The sequence below is a fragment of the Phoxinus phoxinus genome (assembly GCF_949152265.1).
Source record: "Phoxinus phoxinus genome assembly, chromosome: 8".
Lineage (NCBI taxonomy): Eukaryota > Metazoa > Chordata > Actinopteri > Cypriniformes > Leuciscidae > Phoxinus > Phoxinus phoxinus.
Window position 1 is genome coordinate 20,661,857 of NC_136883.1, and position 24,030 is coordinate 20,685,886.

Sequence of the window (24,030 nt, forward strand, 5' to 3'; positions counted from 1 at the left end):
ACAGAAGAATAAAATAAAGCATTTTTTGTTACCTTTTGGAGCTTGGAAGGGTTCAGTTTGAGCAGATGTTTTATACCATCATCACTGTCCTCATCAGAGCTTTCCCAGTACATTCAGCATCTGGCTCATATTCGCCATCTCAAACATATTCTCAAATCTATCATTTTCAACATCTTCAAAATCAGTATTTTGATCGCTGACTAGCTTCTTCGCCAGATCCACCATCACGCGCAGCGAGAAGATTGCGTTGCTCAGTCTGCAGTAAATCGCTGAGCTATTTTAAGTTTTGTTGATAATACTTCCTATCCTTTTGTTTTCTGCATGCGGTAACTATGAGTGAAACGTCACTTCATAATTGTGTATCAGACATTGCCACCTTGTGAAATAAAGGTGAATTGTAGGCCAATTAATCAGTCCTCAAAGATTTATTTATTTTTGTGCAGCAAAAAATACTACTTACACGGTTCACACCAGGTAAATTTGGCGACCCTATTAATTAAAAAAAGAAAAAGAAAAAAAAAAGAATGGGAAAACAGGCATTGTTTAACAAATTATTTTATTATTTGTTCTTGTTATATAGCCTAGTTAATAATGAGATTGAGGAACACTAAGAAGGTTTAAAAAAATGAATGAGGAGGGTAGAGACACTAATGTATGGAATGAATAAAGTACCCACCTGCCTTTAAAGTGTAGCCTAACTGCACATGTGATTAAATTGACACAACATTTGTAATTAGCTTTCAGGTTCAAACACCTTAAACAAACTGCAAAAGTACTATGTTATATTTTATATTTTTCAGATTTTATTCAATTATAAGTAAATTTGCAACAACATGTCAACTCATTAAAGTATTAGACTATCTGCGTAATACTAACACTATTTTGATGGCCCCACAACAGACATTTTACAGACTAACTTTGCATGTCAGCTTTTTCTATTAACCCACTTAAGTCTAGTCTACTGCTCTAATAAGAGTTGACATGTATTTGCAAAGTTACTTATGGTTAGTAATAGAATGTCTAGCAAACTATTGAAATAAAGTGTGTGTGTGTGTGTGTGGGCCTAACTGTGGAGATCCTCGCTGGCAAATAAAGTGCATGATTGTTCAACTCTTTTGTGTGCATTTAGTTTAATTGATGCTTCTGTAGAAACCTTAAAAATGCTCTAAATCTTTAATTAAATGTTTCTTCCCTGTTACTCTGTAACCTGAGAGAGAGAGAGAGAGAGAGAGAGAGAGAGAGAGAGAGAGAGAGAGAGAGAGAGAGAGAGAGAGAGAGAGAGAGAGAGAGAGAGAGAGAGAGAGAGAGAGAGAGAGAGAGAGAGAGAGAGAGTTCATGTAGTCTGCATCACTCTTCGGTTTCTTATACGCCAACTGCACTGAATTGTGCGTCAGAATAAAAACAGATCTCTCACACAAACCATGAACTGCATTATCAGGCACTGAATGTTCATTGCATGACATTATAAAGCTTTCTTTGTGCTCTCGCACAACTTAGTTCACAGTGAGATGACGTGAATTGGTCTTGTGTATTTCATTCAGTTGGTGTCAATGTTGGACAGTCATTCAGAACACTGTGCTGATGACACACCAGCAAAACAAACGCTGATTTAGTAAGATTAAAAATAAATAAATAGGCAAATACTTTTATTCAGCAAGGCTCGATTAAATTGATCAAAAGTGACACTAAAGACATTTATAATGTGACAACAGATTTCTGATTCAAATAAACTGTTATTTTGAACTTTCTTTTTCTCAAAGAATTCTGAAAAATTCAAAATGCAAATCTAAGTGATGATTCACACTTGAATCATATTTTACACTTACTACTAATTGCTTTTATTAATCACATAGGGAAATTATTAACAAAAGCAACGAGTGTGAACCATAACCATAACCTAATGTTAAATGGATTTACACACACCAATATAACAACTAAAATGATCTTGCTATTTTAATCACCACACGTGTAGCTAACATTTAGCTGTGTCCTACATTTTTGTGAGGACACCCAGGAAACAAAAGTTACCCAAGTTTCTAAGACAAAATAGTCAATGAATCGAACAGTTGTGAGATGGACAGGTCGATGAACATTTTCGTATTATTTTTTATTTAATCAAAGCTTTTTAAAAAAATTCGGTTCAAACACATCTCATCTTTGGGCACAAAAGATTTTCTTCTCATTTCATCCTCTTAAAAATGGGTGGTATAATGCCCTTTTCACAAGATGTAAAATAAGTCTTTGAAGTCCCCAGAGTGTGTATGTGAAGTTTTAACTCAGAATACCCCACAGATATTGTAGCATGTTAAAGTTGTCACTTTTTGAGGGTGAGCAAAAACGCACAGTATTTGTGTCTGTCCCTTTAAATGCAAATGAGCTGTTGCTCCCTTTCATGAAGAGGGCGGAGCTTCAACAGCTTGTGTACTTTTACCTCACACACACATGCACTGAACATTTCAAAAACTTTTAGCCTTTTATGTTCAAACCTAAGTCAGAAAGATGAAGAGACTCAAGAAGTGACAACATGTAGAAAACATTTCTGAATGGTTAGTTGGTGAATTTATGTAGTTTATGTGTAGTTATCTTCTAGTCATTGATTAGCATATTCTGTCATGATAATCTATGAATCGTGTTCCGGGGTTTATGTAAATTTTAGGGTTGGTGATGTCACTAACCCGGGAGGAATGTCGTGTAGTCCCTACCAGCCGGTTGTTGTAGTCCTTAAAAAGCAATTTCTTTAAAATAAAATATCTCCCTTTGCTTTGAACTTTGAGTGTTGTAACTTTGCAACCACCCCTTAAACTGACCTTCTCAAGAGTGTTTTATTTCCTTTCCCAAGAAGGTGCCTGTTCACAATCATTGAAAACTTCCTGACTTGACAGTGACTCATATGAGTCTGATGATAGGGATCATGTGTGGACATGTTTGTAAATGAGTGAACCGAAGCCTCGAGATTCTGGCATCAGTGAAAGTTTAATTACAAAGAAACCCACAGTGACATCATAGGACAACGGTGTGAAAAAAAAGCATGAAAACTGTTACAAGGACCGGCTTTTCTTTTCTTCTTTTAAAATACTGTAATAGTTTTAATTTAAATGAGACGGCACATGCCAAATGAGGAAAAGAAATAGACAAAAATACTTATAAAAATATGCCATTAGTTATGAACATTCGTGGACCGTGAGAGCACTATGTACAGAGAAAGGCAATATATACCAATATTTACAATAAACATTGATGACGTCTTAACTAGAAAGGGCCACTTACAACAGTAAGACTCGACGATCATCACTGATTGATTTAGGATATTTGATTAAAACTTTAAAATGCAGACTCAGATTATGAAAATATGATTCTCTGAGGATCTTCGTGACGATTTCTACCTGCGAGCATTCATACCTACCCAGATCAATCAATAAAACAAACTTGTGAAATGCTCCCATGCGTGATGCAGTCTGGGAAAAGTCTTGACTTCACATCCTTCAGGTCATTCGGCATATTTTGGATGCGGGTGAGCGAGTATTTGGGTGTGTTCGTGACTGACTCGGTTCTTTCCAGGCAAACTAAGGCAGCTGAAATTGCTCATTTAACAGGAAGTGGACCCACCTGATGGCGGGCGGCGCAGGCAGAGCGGTTTAGCAGTTAATCGTCTCTTATAAGCGGCCACATGCAGTTCATGGGCTGTAACCCGTCTGACTTCATTCTACATGTTATAATCTACACACATGCACACTCGTAAAACAAGCACAGAGTTGATCTATCGACTCCAAACTCTATTCGTCAAATCAAGGCTGTCTTTAGCAACAACACAGTTCCCTTTCCTGAATTACCATGATGAGGAAAACGACCAGTGGAATTACAAAGCTGTCAATGGGTGGATCTCATGGAGCATGTCAAGAACATTTCCATTTTATAGTTCAAACTATATTCAAATAAACTATATGTTTTTACATATTTTTTATGACAGTAACATTTTCCCCAAATTCCAATTACTATAGTGCAAAAAAAAAAGAAAGAAAAGAAAATCTCCATATTGTAATTTTTTGACACACCATAGTATTTGTTGTACTAGATTCAATTTTAAATAATTGCCTGGAAAGAATGCAAAATGATTTACAGTAAAGTGAGTGAGATCATTTTTGCATTAAAATTGTAAAATATTAGGGGGAAATGTGATTTATTGTGATTGTAAATAACACAATGCAAAAAGAAAATCTGAAACGGTCCTGAAGATAGGCTTCATTTTCTTTATGCAGAATTATTATTTGATTTCTTTTTGATTTTAGGGTGAAATATGACCTGGATGTTTTGTCACTCAAATAAGGTTTAAAAAGAAAAAAGAATCAATCTCTCACAAACTCACTGACCCAAATTGAGTTGAGCGTCAAAATCTTTCAGTAGAGAAAATGCCAGACTACATTATTTATAAATTAAGTGCTATATAAAAAAAGACTCAACTAAAAATGAAAAAACATAAATACTGTACAAAAGGATTTTATGTCACAATACCTATAAATGGAATGTCATTGCTGCTCTTTTACATAATATAGTGAAGGTCTTATTTTTTTATACATAAGATTGATTTTATAACCAAAATAATAAAGTGATAATGTGTAATATCTCTGACTGTGAGTTTGTTGATTATTGGAGTAGTAAAGTGTGTGTGTGTGTGTGTGTGTGGTATAGCAGTTTGTAGGTACTCTAGCCTTATATTGCACATTGGTTACGTAAGATTACCTCTCATCTCGTTCCGATGAGAGGTTTAACAAAAACATCTTCATTCTCGATTCAAATCACAGTCTGTTGAGACCAGTAGTTGACCATAAAAGTGTGCGGACTGTCCTCTAACAAAGTGAAGGATGAAAAAACTCGTCTTTCCCCTCGGTATGTCCATCCACACATTACCCACAATCCTTCCTGCCTCGTGCGATGCATTCAAACCCGCTCTCTATCCAACAATTCTGTCTATTCCTTTTTTACTTCACCTGTTCCTCTCTGATCATCTTCTCTTCTTCTCTGCTATGGTTTTCACAATCACTTTTTCTTCTCTGTCCGCTTTTAAAGCTGCGCCTAAAGTTTCAACACAACATTCAAAAGCGCTCACAGGAAACACCACATTGGCAAGCGAGATCAAAATTTCACACCAAGAAACAAAATGACACGTAACACAACGTAACGGAAAACAAACACCCGATTTGTTGACGTGTTACACGCTTGTACACAACGCATCAGAGGACAGGAAGGGGCGGAGTTTCGGGGGGAAGTGCGTGGACCAGTCCAGCGGCTTGGTTTGTGGGGGCGGGGCTTCCGTTACACGCGCCACAGCAGTAAGTGGTTGGTGCTGTCGTCCCGCCCCACCGTCTCGCTGCTATTGGTCAGTCTAAAGTCTTCATAGCCGTCGCCGCCGCTGATGACCAGCAGGTTGGATTTGACGGGCAGGAGGGTGGAAGCGCGCCGTCGGGCTGAGTCTCGTCTCTGCAGGCTCTCAGAGTTCACTGTAAGAAAAGTGAATAAAACACACACATATCCATTCATCATTTGATGCTATGTCAACATCCGTCTTGGATGCATCCGTTTACAAGTACTAGTCAAACTAGTCAAGGTTAAAACACTCAAAACTCAATGGTTGATTGACAGGTAAGTATGCGGTCCTTTTTTGTTGTGTGGGATGCATTAAGACCCATTAGCGTTTATGTGATGGTTTGAGTGATATTTTTATCTCTGACCAGTTGAGATGGATGTGAATAGCAGGTGTAATCAGGTTCATAATTATCGCATCAACATGTTAAAAATTAAAAGTGGGAACGGAACGGTCATCAACACTGCAACTGTAGAAAAAGAAAGTTCTGCGTTTCAATCGAGCAAATTGTCTAATTGTGTGTGTTAGCTAGTTTACATTGCTATTTGAGCAAAATAAAATAAAATAAAATAAAATACTTAAAAAGACCATTGCTTTTACAGGTTTTATGAATACATGCATAAATTCCTGAAAAAAAAAACTTTATTTATTGAATTATCATTTACAATATTTTTGGGTTAAATGAATACCATAACATTTATAAAATAAAATAAATATCTATCTTAAAATATTGATTTAATTATCATTATCATAATCATGCGTTTAATCATAATTAAAATAAAAATAAAATAAAAAGTCCACACACTTTAACAATCTTGCAATTGGTGGTTCCCCATGTCATGTTAAAGTGTGGACTTTTTAAAAAAAGTGTTTCCCTAATGGGCTTTATGCACAGCTACACTACTTCCTGAACTTTAGCCAGCTCCTTTGTTTCCTGTCTGCCATTATTGGGCAAACTGGTTAATCCAGGTGTGCCTGACCAACAACAATAATCAGACACACCTGGATTAACCAGTTTGTCCAATAATGGCAGACAGGAAACAAAGGAGCTGGCTAAAGTTCAGGAAGTAGTGTAGCCGTGCATAAAGCCCATTGGAGTTTTTGGTCCATGCACCTCATTTGGACAATTTTTAAGATGCTATGAGTTCCTGGCTTTCCTCCATAACATTAATCAAAATAATTTATATTATTATTGTGAAGTATGTCATATCATTATTATTATTGTTCTTATGTATATCATATGTCAATATAATATGGTCAATTTTTAAAATATACTGCTCAAAAATAAAAAATTACAACACGTTATGGACACCGACGAGAACAGATTAAGTCACTGAACTCTTAACACTCTGGATTTCAGGTTGTAGCTTAATAACATATAAAAACACACAGAACAGATCAATGTCTCTGTATTGCTTATAAATAACGAATATACAGTTTTGTTGCCAGATCCGCTGTCAATATTACCCAGACTGCAATAGGTTGTGAGAAACAAACCTGATTCCGACGTCGGTGGGAAGTTGACGTCAAAGCCCTCGGGCAGCTCTATGCACGTGAGGAAGCGGACGTGTCCCGTGTGGCCATGAGCGGAGCCCATGGGGACGAGGGGGGCACGCAGAGTGCCCGGCCCAGTGCTGGACGACACTGGTGGGATAGCCAGAGTCAGGACCACCCCTGCACTGGTGCCAATCCACAGCAGGTCCTTACATGCCAGAAGAGCGGTGATCCGCAAACAGGCTGCTTTGTGCTGCCGGATAATGGCATCAGACCCTAAAAGAAAGGGATTTATTTTAGTCTGCAAAGTATAATACAATCAGCTCTTAAACAAAACATTCTACTAACTATGAGGAACTTTGCAACTATGTCAACTAACTCTCATTGAGTATTAGTAGACTTGGGTTAGGGTTAGTAGTAGAATAAGTATTTGCATAGTCAGTAGAATGTCTGTTGAGGTATTAGCAGATATTAATCAGACAGTCTACTAATACTCTAATGACGGCTAAGAAGTTGCAAAGTTACTTATACACTGTAGTTAGTAGAATGTCTAAAGCAGACTATCGGAATTAAGTGTTTCTGAATTTCTCCCCTTGTTTTTACATGCAGCAGGTGAAAATCATGAATAACTGCACACTTAACAATACCTGCAAGCATCTTGTGCACGGCTGGTGCCACGTCGACCTCCGTGAGGCTCTCGTATGAGGAAGCGTGGTACAGTCGCACATGAGCACTGCCCTGTAAAGCGATCCATACGCCTTTGCCGTAGCTCACCATACTGGTCACACAGCGCCCGCTGTCCTGGCCCACTTGGAACGAGTGCTGAGGAAGAAATTAAAATATATAATGAGACAGAAAGTGAAAATTGCAAAATGTGACGGTCACACTTTATCTTAGGGTCCAACCATTCACTAACTTTTGCCTCAATAAACTCCTAATTACGGTTTATTGAGAGTTAGTAAGGTACAGTAGTTGTTAAGTTTAGGTATTGGGTAGGATTAAGGGATGTAGAATATGGTCATGTAGAATAAGGCATTAATATGTGCTTTATAAGTACTAATAAACAGCCAATATCCTAGTCATATGCATGCAAATAAGCAACTAGTTAATAGTGAGAATTGGACCCTAAACTAAAGTGTTAGCTAAATGTTTAATCTGCTGATGTAAATTTATTTATAAAGCGCTTTTTGCAATACATATTGTTTCAAAGTTGCTTCACATAAAACAACAACAACTGGAAATTGACATTGTTAATGTTGTAAAATTCATCAGTAATAAAACAAATTAAATTTAAGCTGTAAATCAGCTCTTAAAATAACTGTCATTATTCAGCTCCATTTGCTTAAAGTTATGTGCAAGATTGGAATATCGCATAAAAAATTTGCTAATAAAGCACCGAAAGCAAATAAAAATTGGCCCAAAATATCTGCAATAAAAATGGAAGTTGCTGCCATCGGAGAAGCCGTTGTGGATCTTTTTTCATACATCATAAATGTTTTGGTAAATGTGTTTCCATCTTAGTTTATGCGCATGTGTACTTTTCAATTGATCGCATACATTTTTATGCGCATTTTTGCACATCTTGGGGTTTCCATCCAGGGTTTTTAGTATTCCAAATGTCGCATAAAATAGCTGGATGGAAGCATAGCTAATGTCGCAAAGTTAGTGTCATCCATCTCAATTAAATTAACATTTTGTTCTCATCTGATGGTGTCAATGCAGCAGAATCGATAATATTACTGAATATGAACTGTCTTTTAAATCAAAAAGTCTCCTTCCAGATGTAGTTCGGGTCTGACCTCTTGTGTTAAAGAGCCGGTGTTGACAATAAGGACCCGGTTCTGACAGCCACACCACAGTTTTCCCGCCACAGGAACCATTTTGGTCACGGGTCCGCTTGGAGAGCCCAGACACAACGTTTGAGAACTCTGAGGATCCCAGAAACTTCCTGTTATGCAGAAAGAGGACAGAGACTTTTTGTAAATCACTCATATTGGTTCTAAATTAATATATATTTTTTTAATGAATCTGTGCTCACCTGCTTCCCTCTGATAAACAATCACCTCCCCGTTTGCCAGAGACACAAACACCTTGTTGTCAAAATACCTGGAAATAAAACAATGTTAAGGTTTGATGCCGATGCTGGATAAGTTAACATGGCAACGGATCAATGAGTCAAGCGGCTGCTTACAGAATACATAGGATAGAAGCAGCATGTTGCATCTTCATACTGTTCTTCCTGTTTCTGATGTTGTCTGAGGACTGGTACACATGGATGCTGAAGAAAAAGAAAAGAAAAAAAACAGTGAGACATTCATGATTACATTATGTATGAAACATGTTATGGATGTTATGAAACATGACATTTTGTCTTATTTGTTTACTGGTAATCACAAACTTAAGTTACACTATCATTCAAAAGTTATTTACACTATCATTACATTTCTTTTTGAAAAAAGTCTCCTATTCTCACCAAGGCCACATTTATTTGATCCAAAACACAGAAGAAAAAAAATAATAATAATGTGAAATATTATTACCAATTAAATTGACTGTTTTCTGTTTGAATATATTTAAAAGTGTAATTTATTTATTTGATGCAAAGCTGAATTTTCAACACCATTACTCCAGGCTTCATTGTAACATGATCCTTCAGAAAAGTTACTACTAATTACATAATTACAAAGATTACTGAAAAGTTATTAGTTATTAGTCTAAAAATTAGTCTAAAAAGTATTGCAATACTAATTACTTTCTTAATCCTATATCAACCAGTTAGGATAGAAGTTAAAACGGTTAATTTCAATTCTTTCAAATAAATAGTATAAAATGGCATAAATGATTATTGAACTGGACAAAGTTTTTTAAAGCGAGAGGGTTACATTAAAAAACGTACATTTTAACATTAGACGTAAAATTTTGTTGTTATATCCACAATCGTTTTATACAAAAATTGTTCTATAGTCTATACAGTATTTAATGCAATTACATCAGAAGTAACTGTAATTAAATTACACAAAAATAGGAGTAGGCCTAATCCCTTACTTTTTTTTCTTTTACAAGGGAAAATATGAATTATACACCCAACACTGCTTCAGAAATCATTCTAATATGCTGATTCGCTGCTAAAGAAACTTATCTTATTATTATCAATGTTAAAAAACATGAACTGGCCCATTTGGACGTTCATACTTTCAGCTTCCTCACAATGGACTTTGTTATGTGTACTTAAGGCTCATTAAACTTTAATCAGTGTAATTATTTACAATATGTAGTTAAAGACATAAATCAGTTGCATGTTCTCATAAAGAAAAGTTGAGCTATAGAATACAGTAGATGTTACTCCGGGGTGTTGAATTATTAGAAAATAATGCACAACCAAAATGTAACATTACTACCTCAGATGTGCATTATTTTCTGATAATTCAACAGCCCGTCGTCAACTTTTCCCTACTTAAAATGCATTTAGACAGGAATCAAGTAAAATGCTCCCTAAGACATCGTATTGTGCTTTGTTTGTTTTGACTGTCGACCGGCATTGAGGCATGAGCAAACACTTCACACCTGCTAGTGAGAGAGAGAGAGAGTAAATGATTGTATGGAAAGTGACAGGATGCACTGAGGACATGGGCAGGTTTGAGCATGAGATAATGTGCGTCTCTCTGGGAACACGGTAGAGGGGTGGAGATGTAGTCAGATCAGGGTCACCTGAGGTGAGAGTTAAACCCCAAACAGAAGGAGCAGCGGGGGAATGCGATTGCATCATTGCGTGCTACTCCCGTTCAACTTTTAATTAGGCCCGTGGGTTTAAAATGCTGTCTAAACACAAGTTTAAACGCTTATAATAATTACTTTAACAAATCACGTTATATAAAACAAATCATTAATTTTCCATTGAAATAATCAGAATCGTAATGAAAACGACTTGATATATTATACATTTATCCGAATGATAAGCTGAGCATTATGTGGGTTTGGTAAAGACTTAATGAAAATTATTATAATACTTAAAGGGAAACTTCACCGCTGGATAGATGAATGTGTATTCAAATTGGGTCATGTATGTAGTAGAAATGATTTTAGAAGTTGGTACATGTCCAGGAAAAAGAGGACGTATGGTCACCCCTACTACTAAGCTTTCTCCACAGAGCAAGAGCCTGTTAGCTTAGCTTAAAAAAAGATGACTGACACGGTTTGTACAATCTGTGAGTGAGATCCCACCCTCTATGGGCCGGTTGAAAACATGCGGAACTAGCTCCTTCAACTGGCAGTAGTTTTTAGCCTCTGGCCAGGAAATACTCATATGGCGCAAAATTACGATTTTTGGTCATAGGAAGATTTTTTTCGATTAAAAAAATACATAAATCTCTCGTCTCAGGGGGGAAATGAGGCAAAGAAGCATGGTAAATCGAAAATACTACAGGTTTTCTACTCATGCAAAGCTTAGTGCTAATCGGTGAAGTATCCCTTTAACTTAAAAGTTAACATTGGTCATATTTTTTAGGTGTTTCTGCAGCATGTCATTATTAGAAGTCTTTATCGAAAATAATTGCTTTTATTTATGCTGATATAATCATGGCCAAGCGGGCAGTGAAAACAATAATAATAACCAACAATAGGATCGCAACCTATTTAAAAAAAAAAAGCCCAAATGTACTACCGCCCTACATCGAACACAACAGTTGAATAAAAGAATAAATTAAAACTAAAATAAATATAAATTTAAGCTAAATAGAAATATTTTTAAAAAATGACATAAAATGAAATATCTAAATATAAAACAAACAAAAGCCAATTACAAAAACACTATAACAGTATATATAATCCCAAAATAGCCAAATTAAGTACCACACTACGCCACATTATAAAGGTTAAGTGTACACTGTAAAATTAAACCTTACATTTTTAAGTACAATCAACTTGGATGTTAAAGTCATTTCAACTTAAATTACATTAAACTGACTTTATTACTTAATAATACTTACTAATAAATTAGTTGAATCTTGTATAACTTATAAAAAAAAAAGTTGAAAATTGCTTACCTTATTTTGATTAGATAAAGCAATGTAAAAACACATGTTGTCATAACTTACTGATCATATAATTTTTTACAGTGTATTATTTTCGTAAATCCGCAGTCATGCATTGACCCACCAGCCGTCCTCGGTCCCGAGCCAGACAGAGCTCTGGTACGCCTCTGGGTCGATGCTCAGCAGGTCCTCCAGGCTGGCACGGGTGAAGGACCCTCGACTGGACCGGCGCATGGCTCGGCCGTCCACGGGACTGTCCGCACTGAGCCGAGGGGCCCCGAATGAGTTGGGGACGGGAAACTCTTGTTCCTCCTCGGAGCTGGTGGTCTCTGTGGCCATGTCTTTTGAAACAACTGCCTCATCATCTAAGATGAAAAAAAAACCATCATTAATAAGACACAAATTGCAAAATAAACCTGTTTTGAGTGACATGAGGGTGAGTATAAGGTACGCCGACTTTCAATAGATTAGAAAAATTAAGATTTATTCATGTTTTTGTAAGAAGTCTATTAAGTCTCTATTAAGTCTAATAAGCAAATCGGCACACTGAAGAGTAATGATGAAAATACATTTTATAATATTTTCAAATAGAATAATAGTTATTTTAAACTTTAATAATATTACTGTATTTTTTAATCAAATAAAAGCCTCGGTGAGCATAAAAGGCTTAATTATTCCAAACTTCAGTCAGATAGTATTTGACTTTAGAGACCGTAAATGTGCTTGAACTCACTGCCGAAGCTGGATGAGATGGTGGAATGGGAGGCTTGACTCTGCAGTGTCGATGAAGGGCTGGGGGAGTCTTCATCATCGGTGTCATCGCTGTCGAAAGGCACAAGCTCCGTGGCGGGCACTACGGGGGGCTCGCTGAGCTCCAGAGACGAGCCAGAGATGCAGATATGAAGCTGGGGTTGTGTTGACGTAGGATTTGACTCAGATGGGGCGGAGGGGGTGGAATGACCGACACGTTCTCTGCAGACAGAACGGACATTTTTGCACATATATGTGTAAAAAAATGCATTAGATGAACAGAGGCAAACCTGTTTTAAAAGGCATATTCATATATACAAATGAATGTTTGGTTACACTTTATTTTAATGGTCCCTTTTGAACATTCCATTGACAACTTTGCAACTACATTTCAACTTACTCTCATTGGAGTATTAGTAAACTGTCTGCTTAATATCTGCAAACTCTTTATTGTGATGGTCCCCAGCAGACATTCTACTGACTGTAAGAAACTTTGAAACTACATGTCAACTTATTCTAACCCTAACCCTACCACTGCTACCAGTCTACTAATACTCTACTAACACTCTAATGAGAGACATGTAGGTACAACGTTATAGTCAACAGAATGTGTTAAAGGGACCATCAAAATAAAGTGAAACCGAATGTTTTAGTAAATGTTTTTTTATTTGACCGAATGTTTTAGTAAATGTTTTGTTATTTGAGCTACAAAACCTTAAAGGTGACCATCCTTAAAGGTGCAGTATGTAATATGGACAGCTAGTGGTTGAAATAGGTACTGCAGTCCAAATTCTAAATATTGGAGAGAGTTGTTCTTCCTCCTCAGACTTGATGCTCACACGAGTTGCCAGATTAAAAACACGCGTGCAAATGACAATGGAAAGTGACGAGCCTTACACTGTAAACTGATTAGCTAATGTACACGCAGGCTTGGGAGGGTTACTTTAAAAATGTATTCCGTTACAGTTAAAAATGACTTCATAAAAAAAATATTCAGTAACGTAATCCAAGTACCACAATATGAAAGTAATGTAATCTGATTACTTTTGGATTACTTCAAGGTCACATATATAAATAAAGTCAAGCAAGAATTTTTTTTTTTTATTAAGAATTTCACAGCCCTGAATATATATTTATGTAAAGGACTACACAGACATCTAGTGGCTACATACAGATTATTTTGTTTTATTTTTAACTAACATGTACAAGGAAAAAAATTAAATTAAATCACAACATTTAAAAATTCTACACAATCTACATATTAGTTTATTTTAAAATAGGCCTACATGTTGACTAAAGCCGTGATCTTTCTTAATTTTCCTGACTGAACTTGGGCCGTTGGCAGTGGGAGTTCCCCTACGTTACAGACAGCGAACATCCCGTTAAGTGAGAAGAGATTAAGAAAGGACATTTTGGGTACTAAAAAACCTACTCTCCTAATTCCAACATCCATGAATTGAAAGCGTTTTTACCCTCTTTTCTACTAGCAGCAGTGATTCAATCTGCATCTGAGGAGATTGTAATGTAGACAGCTGTTATTTGCGCATGCACCAGCGGGTGGCACACGTGAGTCATTACTGGCAACAGAACAAGTCCAGGAACTACTGTATAATCAAGCAGCGCTTAAATCAGTATATTAGCATAACGACACTATATTATTTAGTTTTAAATGGAACCATTTTAATCCTGAAAGTATTCCCCCTATTTTCAAAATGTAACTATAATCTGATTACTACGTTTTTTTGACGTAACTGTAACGAATCACAGTTAGGCCTACTGGATTTTTGTATCCTGATTACATAACGCCATTACATGTATTCCGCTACTCCCCAACCCTGTGTATACGTTTTCTATGGTTTTAATTGGCGAGGCTTTTTAGGACGGGTAGAATCTGCGATCTCTGACCCACTTCGTTTGCTGGCTTCCACGGCTGCAATACGCTGTGTTTTCCGCCAACTGGGATGTCGAAACACTATTGGGTAAATTGACAGCGGCCGGGATCACGCAGACCAAAACAAAAACAGACATTCCGACACGGAACGCACATTTCGAAGTAGAATAACTGGCTGTAGCATTGTTTATTTGGAGAAACAAGTATTTGAACTTAACATTTTCCTAAATTTAAGCAAATTATGGTATTTTTATGCTTGTACAGTCCAAAAAATGACATGCAGCACCTTTAATAGGTAGGACTATTGGAGAACTGTACTGTTCATTTACATACTGAAGGATGTTGGAATGATCATACCACGCACGAAGAACATTCACTTTAAGTTGAAAATAACCTAGAATGTTCTCATTAGCAGTGTGAGCATGTCCTATCTGTATGGGGATTCTAACATCATAGTCTCATGGTGCTCATCAACACAGGGCATCTATTATTAGTCTTTAACAGGAGAATCTGTCCTGACTCTGCCACACAAACAGGTGCGTTTAGGGCCGTCGGGACTCACCTGCTCTTCAGGCCCGGCACGGCGGCGATGCAGATGATGCGAGCGGAGCAGACCGCGATGCAGGCCTCCACCGTGGGCTCGTCTCGGATGTTCAGCAGACACACCTGACCCACGTACCCGTCGCTGTTACACACCCACACCTCATACGTGTTCTCTGGACAGCTGTGGCTGGGGGAGGCGCAGGAAAACTGCATCCCGCTGCGGGTCTTCATGATGGGAATGGCCTTCAGGAACTCGGGGTCCCACTGGTCTTTGTTCATGGCTAGATGAATACGTACAATATGTAGGGCTTGTCATGAATATATAGCATTTATTGTCTTTTTCATTAATATATACACCATATTTGTTGGGGTAATATGAAGTATGTTTCATAAATATATCAAGTATTTATTGGCCTTCTCACTAATATATGCAGTTTTTTTTTTTTTTTTGCCATGAATATACAGTAGTGGCCAAATGTGATGTTCACCCTTTATTTAAATATTATTCAATATTTGTTAAATATTTTGAAAGCATATTGCATAGTTGTGCTTGGAGTCAATTGTTTTTTTTTGTGTGATAACACAATGAAACAGGCCGAATTGTGCGGACATAATTTTTGGCCAGGTTGTCCTACAAAGAAAATAAGAACAAGAGAGAATCAACAAAACATTAATAACTGATTATGTATTTTTGTTTTTCTATGCTTTTTCTTTGCCAAATAATTTTGACAGATAAATACCTTCTATTATTATCTTTTTGTATTATCATTTTATTATTAGTAGTATACCTTTAACCAAGTTTAGGGTTTTGTTTTTATTCACATTTAAACTATTCAATAAACAAACTATTTTCCTCATATTTTGATTGTTTAATTTAACTTGTAGGGTCATAAAAAAAACAATATACTCCCAGACATCACTTTTGGCCACTCCTGTAGGTCGTATTTCTCAGGCTTTGTAATGAATTTAGTGCAGTAATTATTGGCATTTTCACTGAATATACAATTTGTGCTGATTATACATTAATATATGCAGTATGTTTAGGATTTTGCATGAATATATACCGGTACTATTTATTGAGCTTTGCGCATATATTATATATATATATATATATATATATATATATATATATATATATATATATATATATATATATATACATATACACACACACGCACGCACGCACAAACACACTTTTGGGAATCTAAATAACTGCTGTTCGGTTTCTGCCAGTGTTGCTCTTGGTAAAAGCTCAAACTATTAAAAAATGTTGTCTGGTAATTGAAATGAAGCTGAAATAAAATAAAATATAAATACTAGATGACATATTTAAACATAAAAACGTTTAACACAACAAAAATGTGAAATGTTGCCTTGCCAATTAACTGAAATGAATAAGTCTAAATTATTCTAAATGACTAAATTAGACTTAGACTTGTGTATTTCAGTAAGTAAAGCGAAATAATAATAAAAATATTTAAAAAAAAACGTAAACGTAAAAACGTAAACAAAATGATACTATAATGTAAATATAAATACTAAAATAAGTTTTATATATATGTATAAAATATCTCTATATATATAGTCATATTTACTAGTCTGTCTTGTGCTAAATGTTTGCACCAAGTTTATAACAGAAAATTACAACCCCCCTCCTTTTTTTTAGGAAAGTAATAATTAGATGTAAATTGCTGGTGGTAGACTATTTACCGAGCTTCTTCTTGGCCTCCTCAAACGCCTGCTCAAAGTTACTGCGGGCATCTGGGCTGCTGAACTCAAAGATGAAGGTGGTCTCGGCTGAAGCGGTGGTCAGCTCTAGTTTAGTGGGTAGTAACGTCATGCTGAAAGCCAGAGACTGTTTCTCCGCCAGCTCCCGGTGCACTGACGCCATCAGATCCTTTATCACATCATCCAAACTCTGACAGACAGAGAAAAGCAGTTCACAATATGTCATTCATACTTCTGAGTGGGAGAGAAGAGACAAATACTGCATACAGTATATTAATGAGTCTAATTTGACAAGTTTCTAACCAACACTTTATGATTTAGCATAAAACATCTCATATTAATTTGTTGTTGTATTGCTATTGCTATAAAGACCTGATGGGGGAAACTGAGTGTTTCTGACAGCTTGCTTATTTGTCCAAGCGTGCTGAGATCTTCATCCAGACGACTGATGGTTTTCTGGATATTTTCTCTGTTAGTGGCTTGATTAGAACCTGTGATGATAAAATGACATTGAGTCAATAAAATAAAGTCAAACTAAGTAAAGAAAGTAGCCTAACAAAAGGGGCAAAATAATTAATGTATGAATGAATGAATTTCCATTTTAAGAGCATGTAAAAAAAAAAAAAAGAGCAAAGACCCAAACATGGTAAACATCATGTCATACTGATTGTGTGTGATTATAACGCTACCTTTAACCACCTCCACATCTTCTATGGGCAGTTTCCACAGGAACTTATATTTACTCGAGGTGTCAATGACACTAGCAGCGGAATATCTGAAAGAGTAGCAGAGAGATCATGTAATCATCAGTCGAGGATATTTCCCACATGAGCTTGATAGTTAAAGATCTAGTCTTGTATCTGAAAGGTTGGTGATTCAAATGCCACAAGGGTTTAATCATGAAAGATCCCCACTGAAACATTTACAAGACACTTAAAGTCCTAAGCGTTCATTATTTACATCCATTATTATTACAATGTTCTGTGCCTTAGAGACATGAGGTAAAACAGTCTCTCGTGACGCTTTGCTGATTCTGCTGTGCGCGTCATGTGTTTTGGAAGAGAAGTGGCTTTGGAGGGCTTGTGTTTTCAAAGCTAACTTGCTATTGCTAGCTTCTTCGCAATAACCTTTCAATTATTCCCGAAAACACACAAAAAAGGGACGATGCCTGGTTGAGTTGCTTTAGTAGTGAGTTTAAACTCGCCGTTATGGTAAGGGAAGTGACCTTTCCCAAACGCGCTCAAAGTGGTTGACCAATAACAATAACCAATATCCTTCCTTTTCAGAAGTTCACAGAGACATGAACTAAACAGAGTGTTACTGTTAAATATGTGAAATATAAGGTGTTTTTTGAACATTCAGGCATGAAAACCCATTCTTGTAAACCCCAAAAACTAAATTAAGACTGAAAAGGGGCATAATATGTCCCATTTAAAGCTAAATGAGATATGGTACAGACTATCATATCGGTGCTGTTTTCCTGACCGTCCACTAGGGTGCAGTGCTATTCGGAGATAAACTGCAGTGGCTTTGGACAGCAGAGCAGAAGAGCTCAGGGGACTCTGGGGTTTCTTAACCAAAAATCAGTTTTCCCAGGACCTCCTCACATCTATGGACTATTAAAAGAAAGCTGCAAATGCGCATCAGAACTCACAAACTCATGGAGCTCCTGCGAAGAGATCCAGACTTCCTCTTCAGCGTGGTGCAGATGAGCAGATCACTGAACAGAAAGAGAGATCGGTCCTTCTTACCGCCCACCGTTTTCTACAGTAAAGAGACGCACAGGAGTTTAGAAAGCTCATCATTTTGGTAAAAACGATCTTATTTCTTGTATGAAGAGCTTATTTGTGCTCACCGATTCCACCACCATCTCTTGTCTCAGGAACTTCCTCTGTGGATTCAGGATCTGACAGGAAAAAAACATTATTACGTACCGCCAAAGGGCAAACATACTTCTTGAAGCTTATTTTAAAAATAAAAAAACTAATTGTGACACTTTCTCTCACAATTCAGACTTTTTTCTACAATTGCGAGTCTATATCTTGGAATTCTGACTTTATGTCCCAGAATTTTTTAATTTTTCTGACTTTTAAAAGAATTGTGAGATATAAACGCACAATTGAGATAAAGTCGCAATTCTAAGAAATAAAGTCAGCTCACGACACAATTTATATTTTTCTCGCAATTGCGAGTTTATATATCACAGTTCTGAGATTTTTTTTTTTTTTTTTCATAGAATTGTGATATAGCCTACACTACTAAGTTTTGGATTGGTAAGATTTTTTACAAGTTTTTCCAAGGTTTTAAAAGAAGTCTCTTCTGCTCACCAAGGCTGCATTTATTTGATAAAAAAACTGTAATATTGTGAATATTATTCCTATTTAAATTTGATCAACAAACATTTATGATTATTATCAATGTTGAAAGTGTCTCCAGGTAATGTATATTAAAAAAAGGTAGGGATGGCCCGATACCACTTTTTCCAGGCCGAGTCCGATACCGATACTTTCATTTTTGGTACTCGCCGATACCGATACGGTAACCGATACCTGTATTTTTATTTTCAATTAATTTAATTCATGCATTTGTCATTTTTAAATGTATTGGTAGAGAAACCAAAAGAATGTCAAATCATATTTGTTTATTAAATGTAAACTTAATTTGTTCATCAAATATATTTAATGCACTGCATATTCATTACTGTATAAATTAAATATAGATGGATCTTTTTGTGAAGTTACAAAAAAAGGTAGCCTATTTAGTCAAGAGTTAATCCTTTGTCTGGTTAACATTAAAACACAGCAGCAGATTAATTCAACTGCTGCCCCTTTAAGACCGAACGCACTTGAAACCCATTTGAATTATACTGTCTACGTTCACTTGACATATAATATACTTTGTTTACTAGGATACTCGCCAAGACGGGCGTTTTTACATAGTTTTGTGTGAATCCATCCGTACAAGCGCAATAGTGAAATAATTCCACTCAGTGTTCGCGCGCTGTCTGAGGCGATGGTTTTCGAGGCGCGCGCTTTGGATGTTTGAAGTTCATGTAACTTCTTGACCTGCAAATGTCCTGTAATAATGTCGTTAAACATAAATAAGGTAACAGTTCATGTTTTACTTACATATACGATTTAGTTTTAATCCAAATATACGTGCCGAGTGAACGATCAGCAACAGAAGTGCGCGCTCTCTCTCTCTCTCTCTCTCTCTCTCTCTCTCTCTCTCTCTCTCTCTCTCTCTCTCTCTCTCTCTGGTCAGTTAATGTTAATAATAAGCTACATGCCTCGTTTTACTTTCTTTGCCATTGACATCCGACTGAACTACAAACTTTCCACTGACGTCTGATGCGCTCGACCAGCTCGCGCTTCGGTGCCGCGGCGCGCTCAATCCACTGCGCGTTTCTCTCTTATCAGCTCGCGCACCACAGCTGCCTATAGGCGTTACTATATTTTGTTTAATATTTCACTAATATGATACATTTACTTCATAGACAGCCTTCTTTTTTATTCCCATTATACTTTCTGTTCTCAGTGCTTCTTTATCTGGACACAAACACTGTACACACGCTGCTTGGTATCGGTTGTTGGTATCGGGGCGTTTTTACGAGTACGAGTACGAGTACATGAGCTCAGTATCAGGCCGATACCCGATACTGGTATCGGTATCGGGCCATCCCTAAAAAAAGGTCACAATCACCTTTATTATTTTTGTATTCTGTAGCGAAATAAGCTTTCATACAAACTAGCCGCCAAACTAGCCTACTGAAATCAATCACACATATTTAGTCATCGAGAAATAGCGTTTGCAAGCAAAAATGTAAAAAAGAATATAAAGGTCGACTAGTTCAAGCAACAATTATCTAGTGGATTAGGTAAGGTGAGGCAAGTTTATTTTTATAGCATATTTCAAGCAAATTTCATACACAATGCGCATGAAATAGGGATAATTTACATAACAGGGATTTAAAAAATAATCATTAATGATGCAGAAATAAAAAGAAGAATAAAAAGTAAGGCTGATTTATACGTCTCTCACATGCTCCACGCCCTCAATGTGCGCTTCGATCTCCTGCATGACACGCGTCTCTTTCTCCAGCTCCTCCGCGCTCCGTCTGCCCTTGTTGATCCTTTCGGCCAGGCGCTTGATGTTCTTCTGGGCTTCCAGCAGAAACAGGTAATCCGGGTGATCCTCAGGAGTGTGTTTCAGAAGATCCTGAAGCCCACAAACAGAATGTGTCATTTAAAACCTAAACTACCAAAACAACAGGAAGTAACTAAAAAATAAAATACACATACAATGCATGGATAGTTTCAGTCCTATAGATATTAGTTACACTTTATTTTACAGTATGTGTGCTTACAGTGTAATTACCCAAGAAAGTACTGGTAATATAAGGTAATGACATGGGTTAAGGTTTGGTTTAGGGGTCGGTTTAGGTATAGTACCTAGTTATAACCCAGTTATTGTAATTGCTATAATAAGTACCTAGTATGTACATACGAAACAGGGCAGTAAAATAAAGTGCAACCATGTCAAGGACTATATCTTATAGGAGAATAGCATTGAAATGTAAGAATTTCTGTCCTTAAGATTAACAGAAAAGATAAATGTAAACGGCAAATATGTTGTGACCACATACAAACATACCTGATGTCAGGCTGAATGATTTGGGAAAAATTAAACTGCAAAGTTTTTGATTAAAATTGTGATAGTGATTTCAAAATGCATTTTTTGTTTGCTGTGCTTGTTTGAAAAGCTGCACAATTTGGCCATAAAAACAGATCCTTTTATTGTCATTTATCAATTTGACTATAAAATAACAATAAAAACTTTCATTATTAAATATAAATATAGAATTTCATATAAATAATTGTATTTTACAGTAGAACTGTAAAATTACAATACTAAAATTGAGGTCTTAATTTCTTAATTTAAACCATTGAGCTTTTATTTTGGTGGAAATCTGCCAAATATAGGTTTATAAACACTTCTCATTAGCATATTTGCTGAAATGGATAGTGCATAGTGGATAGTGTTGTATTCCCAAATAAAAGTTAAGTGACAAGATGCATTTACCGCAAACCAAGGCCCTGCTACGCATGTTTATTTAATTCAATTGCAGCCTTTGCGGTTTGATAATGCACTAAGACACATCGTAATTTCGATTTTATTTAAATGAATCGTTCAGCCCTACCTAATGTGTTCTAAACAAGCAACAATACATGAAAAGAAAACGAACAGACACAAAATAGTAAAAATAAAGGTTAGTGTCACCTTAACTAGCAGCTCGTATCGTGGGATCCGCTGCACTGGCTTTATCATCAGATCACCCAGAGCTTGTTTCTCCTTATTCTCACGCATGCTTTGCTGAGGAGGAAAGAGAAAGAATAACAGAGAAAGAGAACACAAACAAAACAAAGTTTAGAAGTACTACCATACTTTATCTTGATTTCAACTTCATGTGTACAGTTTATCCAACCATGCTTTACTAGGTAACTTCGTTTAGGTTCAGTTTGCAGAGTTACCATTAGAGGGCAGTGATCTTCGAACAGCTGAGCTCAAAAACACCTCAAACATTTTAGGAATCAGCTGAGAACATATGATAAATGAAAGATAAATATGCGTTTAGGGAATATACGTCTTTTTTTATTTTTTTAACCCAGTTAAATGTATTATTGTTAACTAAAACTATTTAAAATATTTTTTATTAATTAAAATGAGGCTGATGTATAAATATAAATATTAGATCAAAAATTAGAAATGTTATCATGGCAACTAGCTGAAATAAATATTTTTTTAAGTACTAAAATTATTAAAACTAAAACTTAATAATAAACTAAACTTAAAATAAAAAGCTATTTCAAAACCTTCATAAATATAATAGTATAGAAATAATACTAAAATACTACTGGTTTACCCTCATCTCCAGTTAAAGACATTAAAAGTCCAACATAAATACAGAAAATGAACCCTGGTTTTAACAGGTCATAGTTTGCACAATGACAAAATCCATATATTTAAAGTTTAGCTGTGCCAAATGCCCATATGATGTCCAAGAAAAGCTGCCAAACAGCCTCTCGAGGGTATAACACACGCACGCACACACACACACACACACACACAGTACCTCTAGAAACTTTAGGAAAGCAGGCTTGGCTTCCTTTGCAATTCTCACTGCGTCTTTGGCGTTCATGAAGTTGTCGATGTATGCTGAATAAATATTGGCGAGGATCTCTTTGGAAAACTGAGGAGAAAGTGGAATCATTATTGATCAGCACAGAACAGCTGAGCACCTTTAAAAACATAAACATAACCCCTTGCATCATTGCTAGACACGTTTTAAGCAGCAATACTGTCCTTAGAGAATTCTGAGTTATGTTACCATATTTAAAAAAACAGTACCATGATGCTTTTTGATATGTTTGTTACTAAAATGGCTTCGTATCTGATAGTGAGGACAACTCGGAGTAGTTATCTTTGTGGATGGATGGTGTGTGTGGACAGAGAGTCCTCAAATAAATCTCCTTAGCTAGTCGTGAGGAAAGACAGCTCACTGGCAGCGTGTGACTCAGTCTGTTCTGTAATGTTTAACTCTAAAGCCACAGGGGGACAATTTACACCCACCAGAAACAGAGGTCCTGTTTTACGAGCCCTGAAGAACACGCTGACATATCTGCACAATGTCTACTCCATACAGGCTTTCATTTTCACACTTTGATTTTTAAAATAAATAAATACTATTTGATACTTTATGTACTGTCATCTGATGCTCATGTTTCCTGGAGCCTAGTTCGCAGTTGTACTGAACATTAAAGTGCGCATGAATATAATAATGTAATTAAATAATTTGATATTTTCGTTTATTAAATAAGGTGAATGACCTTTAGTTTCATCTTTTGTTTTTGTTCTTGACTTTTGCATGGGACTTGGGTTGTATGATATCTAATAAAACTAATAAAACAAGATAATGGCCCCTTCTTGTAGCGCAAATAGTTACAGCCACAATGATATTGTTGTGGGTGACTCTTAGCATGTTGCTATGGTTACAAAGGAGTTCTGTTTGTTTTTAAAGCTCTTTTCCATATACTTTTTTCTTTGTAATGTTATCATGCATCTTAAGCTTGAAATTGAAGAATTCTTTGAAGTTCCTATGAAGAAAATGAACGAGAACCTTAAAAAACACGAGCTTAAAGGCATGAGCCTAAGAGACTGTTTTACTGATGCCTGGT

General features: G+C 36.3%; 2 protein-coding genes across 3 annotated transcripts in view; both read right to left on the minus strand.

Moving 5' to 3' along the window:
- Positions 1-24,030, minus strand: part of relt (RELT TNF receptor) — a 470,714-nt gene that overhangs the window by 30,889 nt on the left and 415,795 nt on the right. The gene's annotated exons all lie outside the window — the stretch shown is intronic.
- The window catches only part of arhgef17 (Rho guanine nucleotide exchange factor (GEF) 17), an 84,493-nt gene continuing 62,212 nt past the window's right edge, over positions 1,750-24,030 (minus strand). The window contains exons 5-21 of one of the 2 annotated variants that reach the window (XM_079621302.1): positions 22,929-23,045; positions 22,076-22,168; positions 20,837-21,013; positions 18,651-18,701; positions 18,450-18,559; positions 17,485-17,570; positions 17,168-17,286; positions 16,778-16,985; positions 15,087-15,348; positions 12,617-12,855; positions 12,008-12,248; positions 9,045-9,131; positions 8,892-8,959; positions 8,653-8,801; positions 7,501-7,675; positions 6,857-7,129; positions 1,750-5,495 (exon numbers count right to left, since the gene is read on the minus strand). In XM_079621302.1, the coding sequence (XP_079477428.1) occupies positions 5,311-5,495; positions 6,857-7,129; positions 7,501-7,675; positions 8,653-8,801; positions 8,892-8,959; positions 9,045-9,131; positions 12,008-12,248; positions 12,617-12,855; positions 15,087-15,348; positions 16,778-16,985; positions 17,168-17,286; positions 17,485-17,570; positions 18,450-18,559; positions 18,651-18,701; positions 20,837-21,013; positions 22,076-22,168; positions 22,929-23,045 (2,640 nt within the window). In that variant the 3' untranslated portion in view covers positions 1,750-5,310. Of the gene's footprint in view, positions 5,496-6,856; positions 7,130-7,500; positions 7,676-8,652; positions 8,802-8,891; positions 8,960-9,044; positions 9,132-12,007; positions 12,249-12,616; positions 12,856-15,086; positions 15,349-16,777; positions 16,986-17,167; positions 17,287-17,484; positions 17,571-18,449; positions 18,560-18,650; positions 18,702-20,827; positions 21,014-22,075; positions 22,169-22,928; positions 23,046-24,030 lie in introns of both variants that reach the window. The other variant, XM_079621301.1, reaches the window with a different exon arrangement.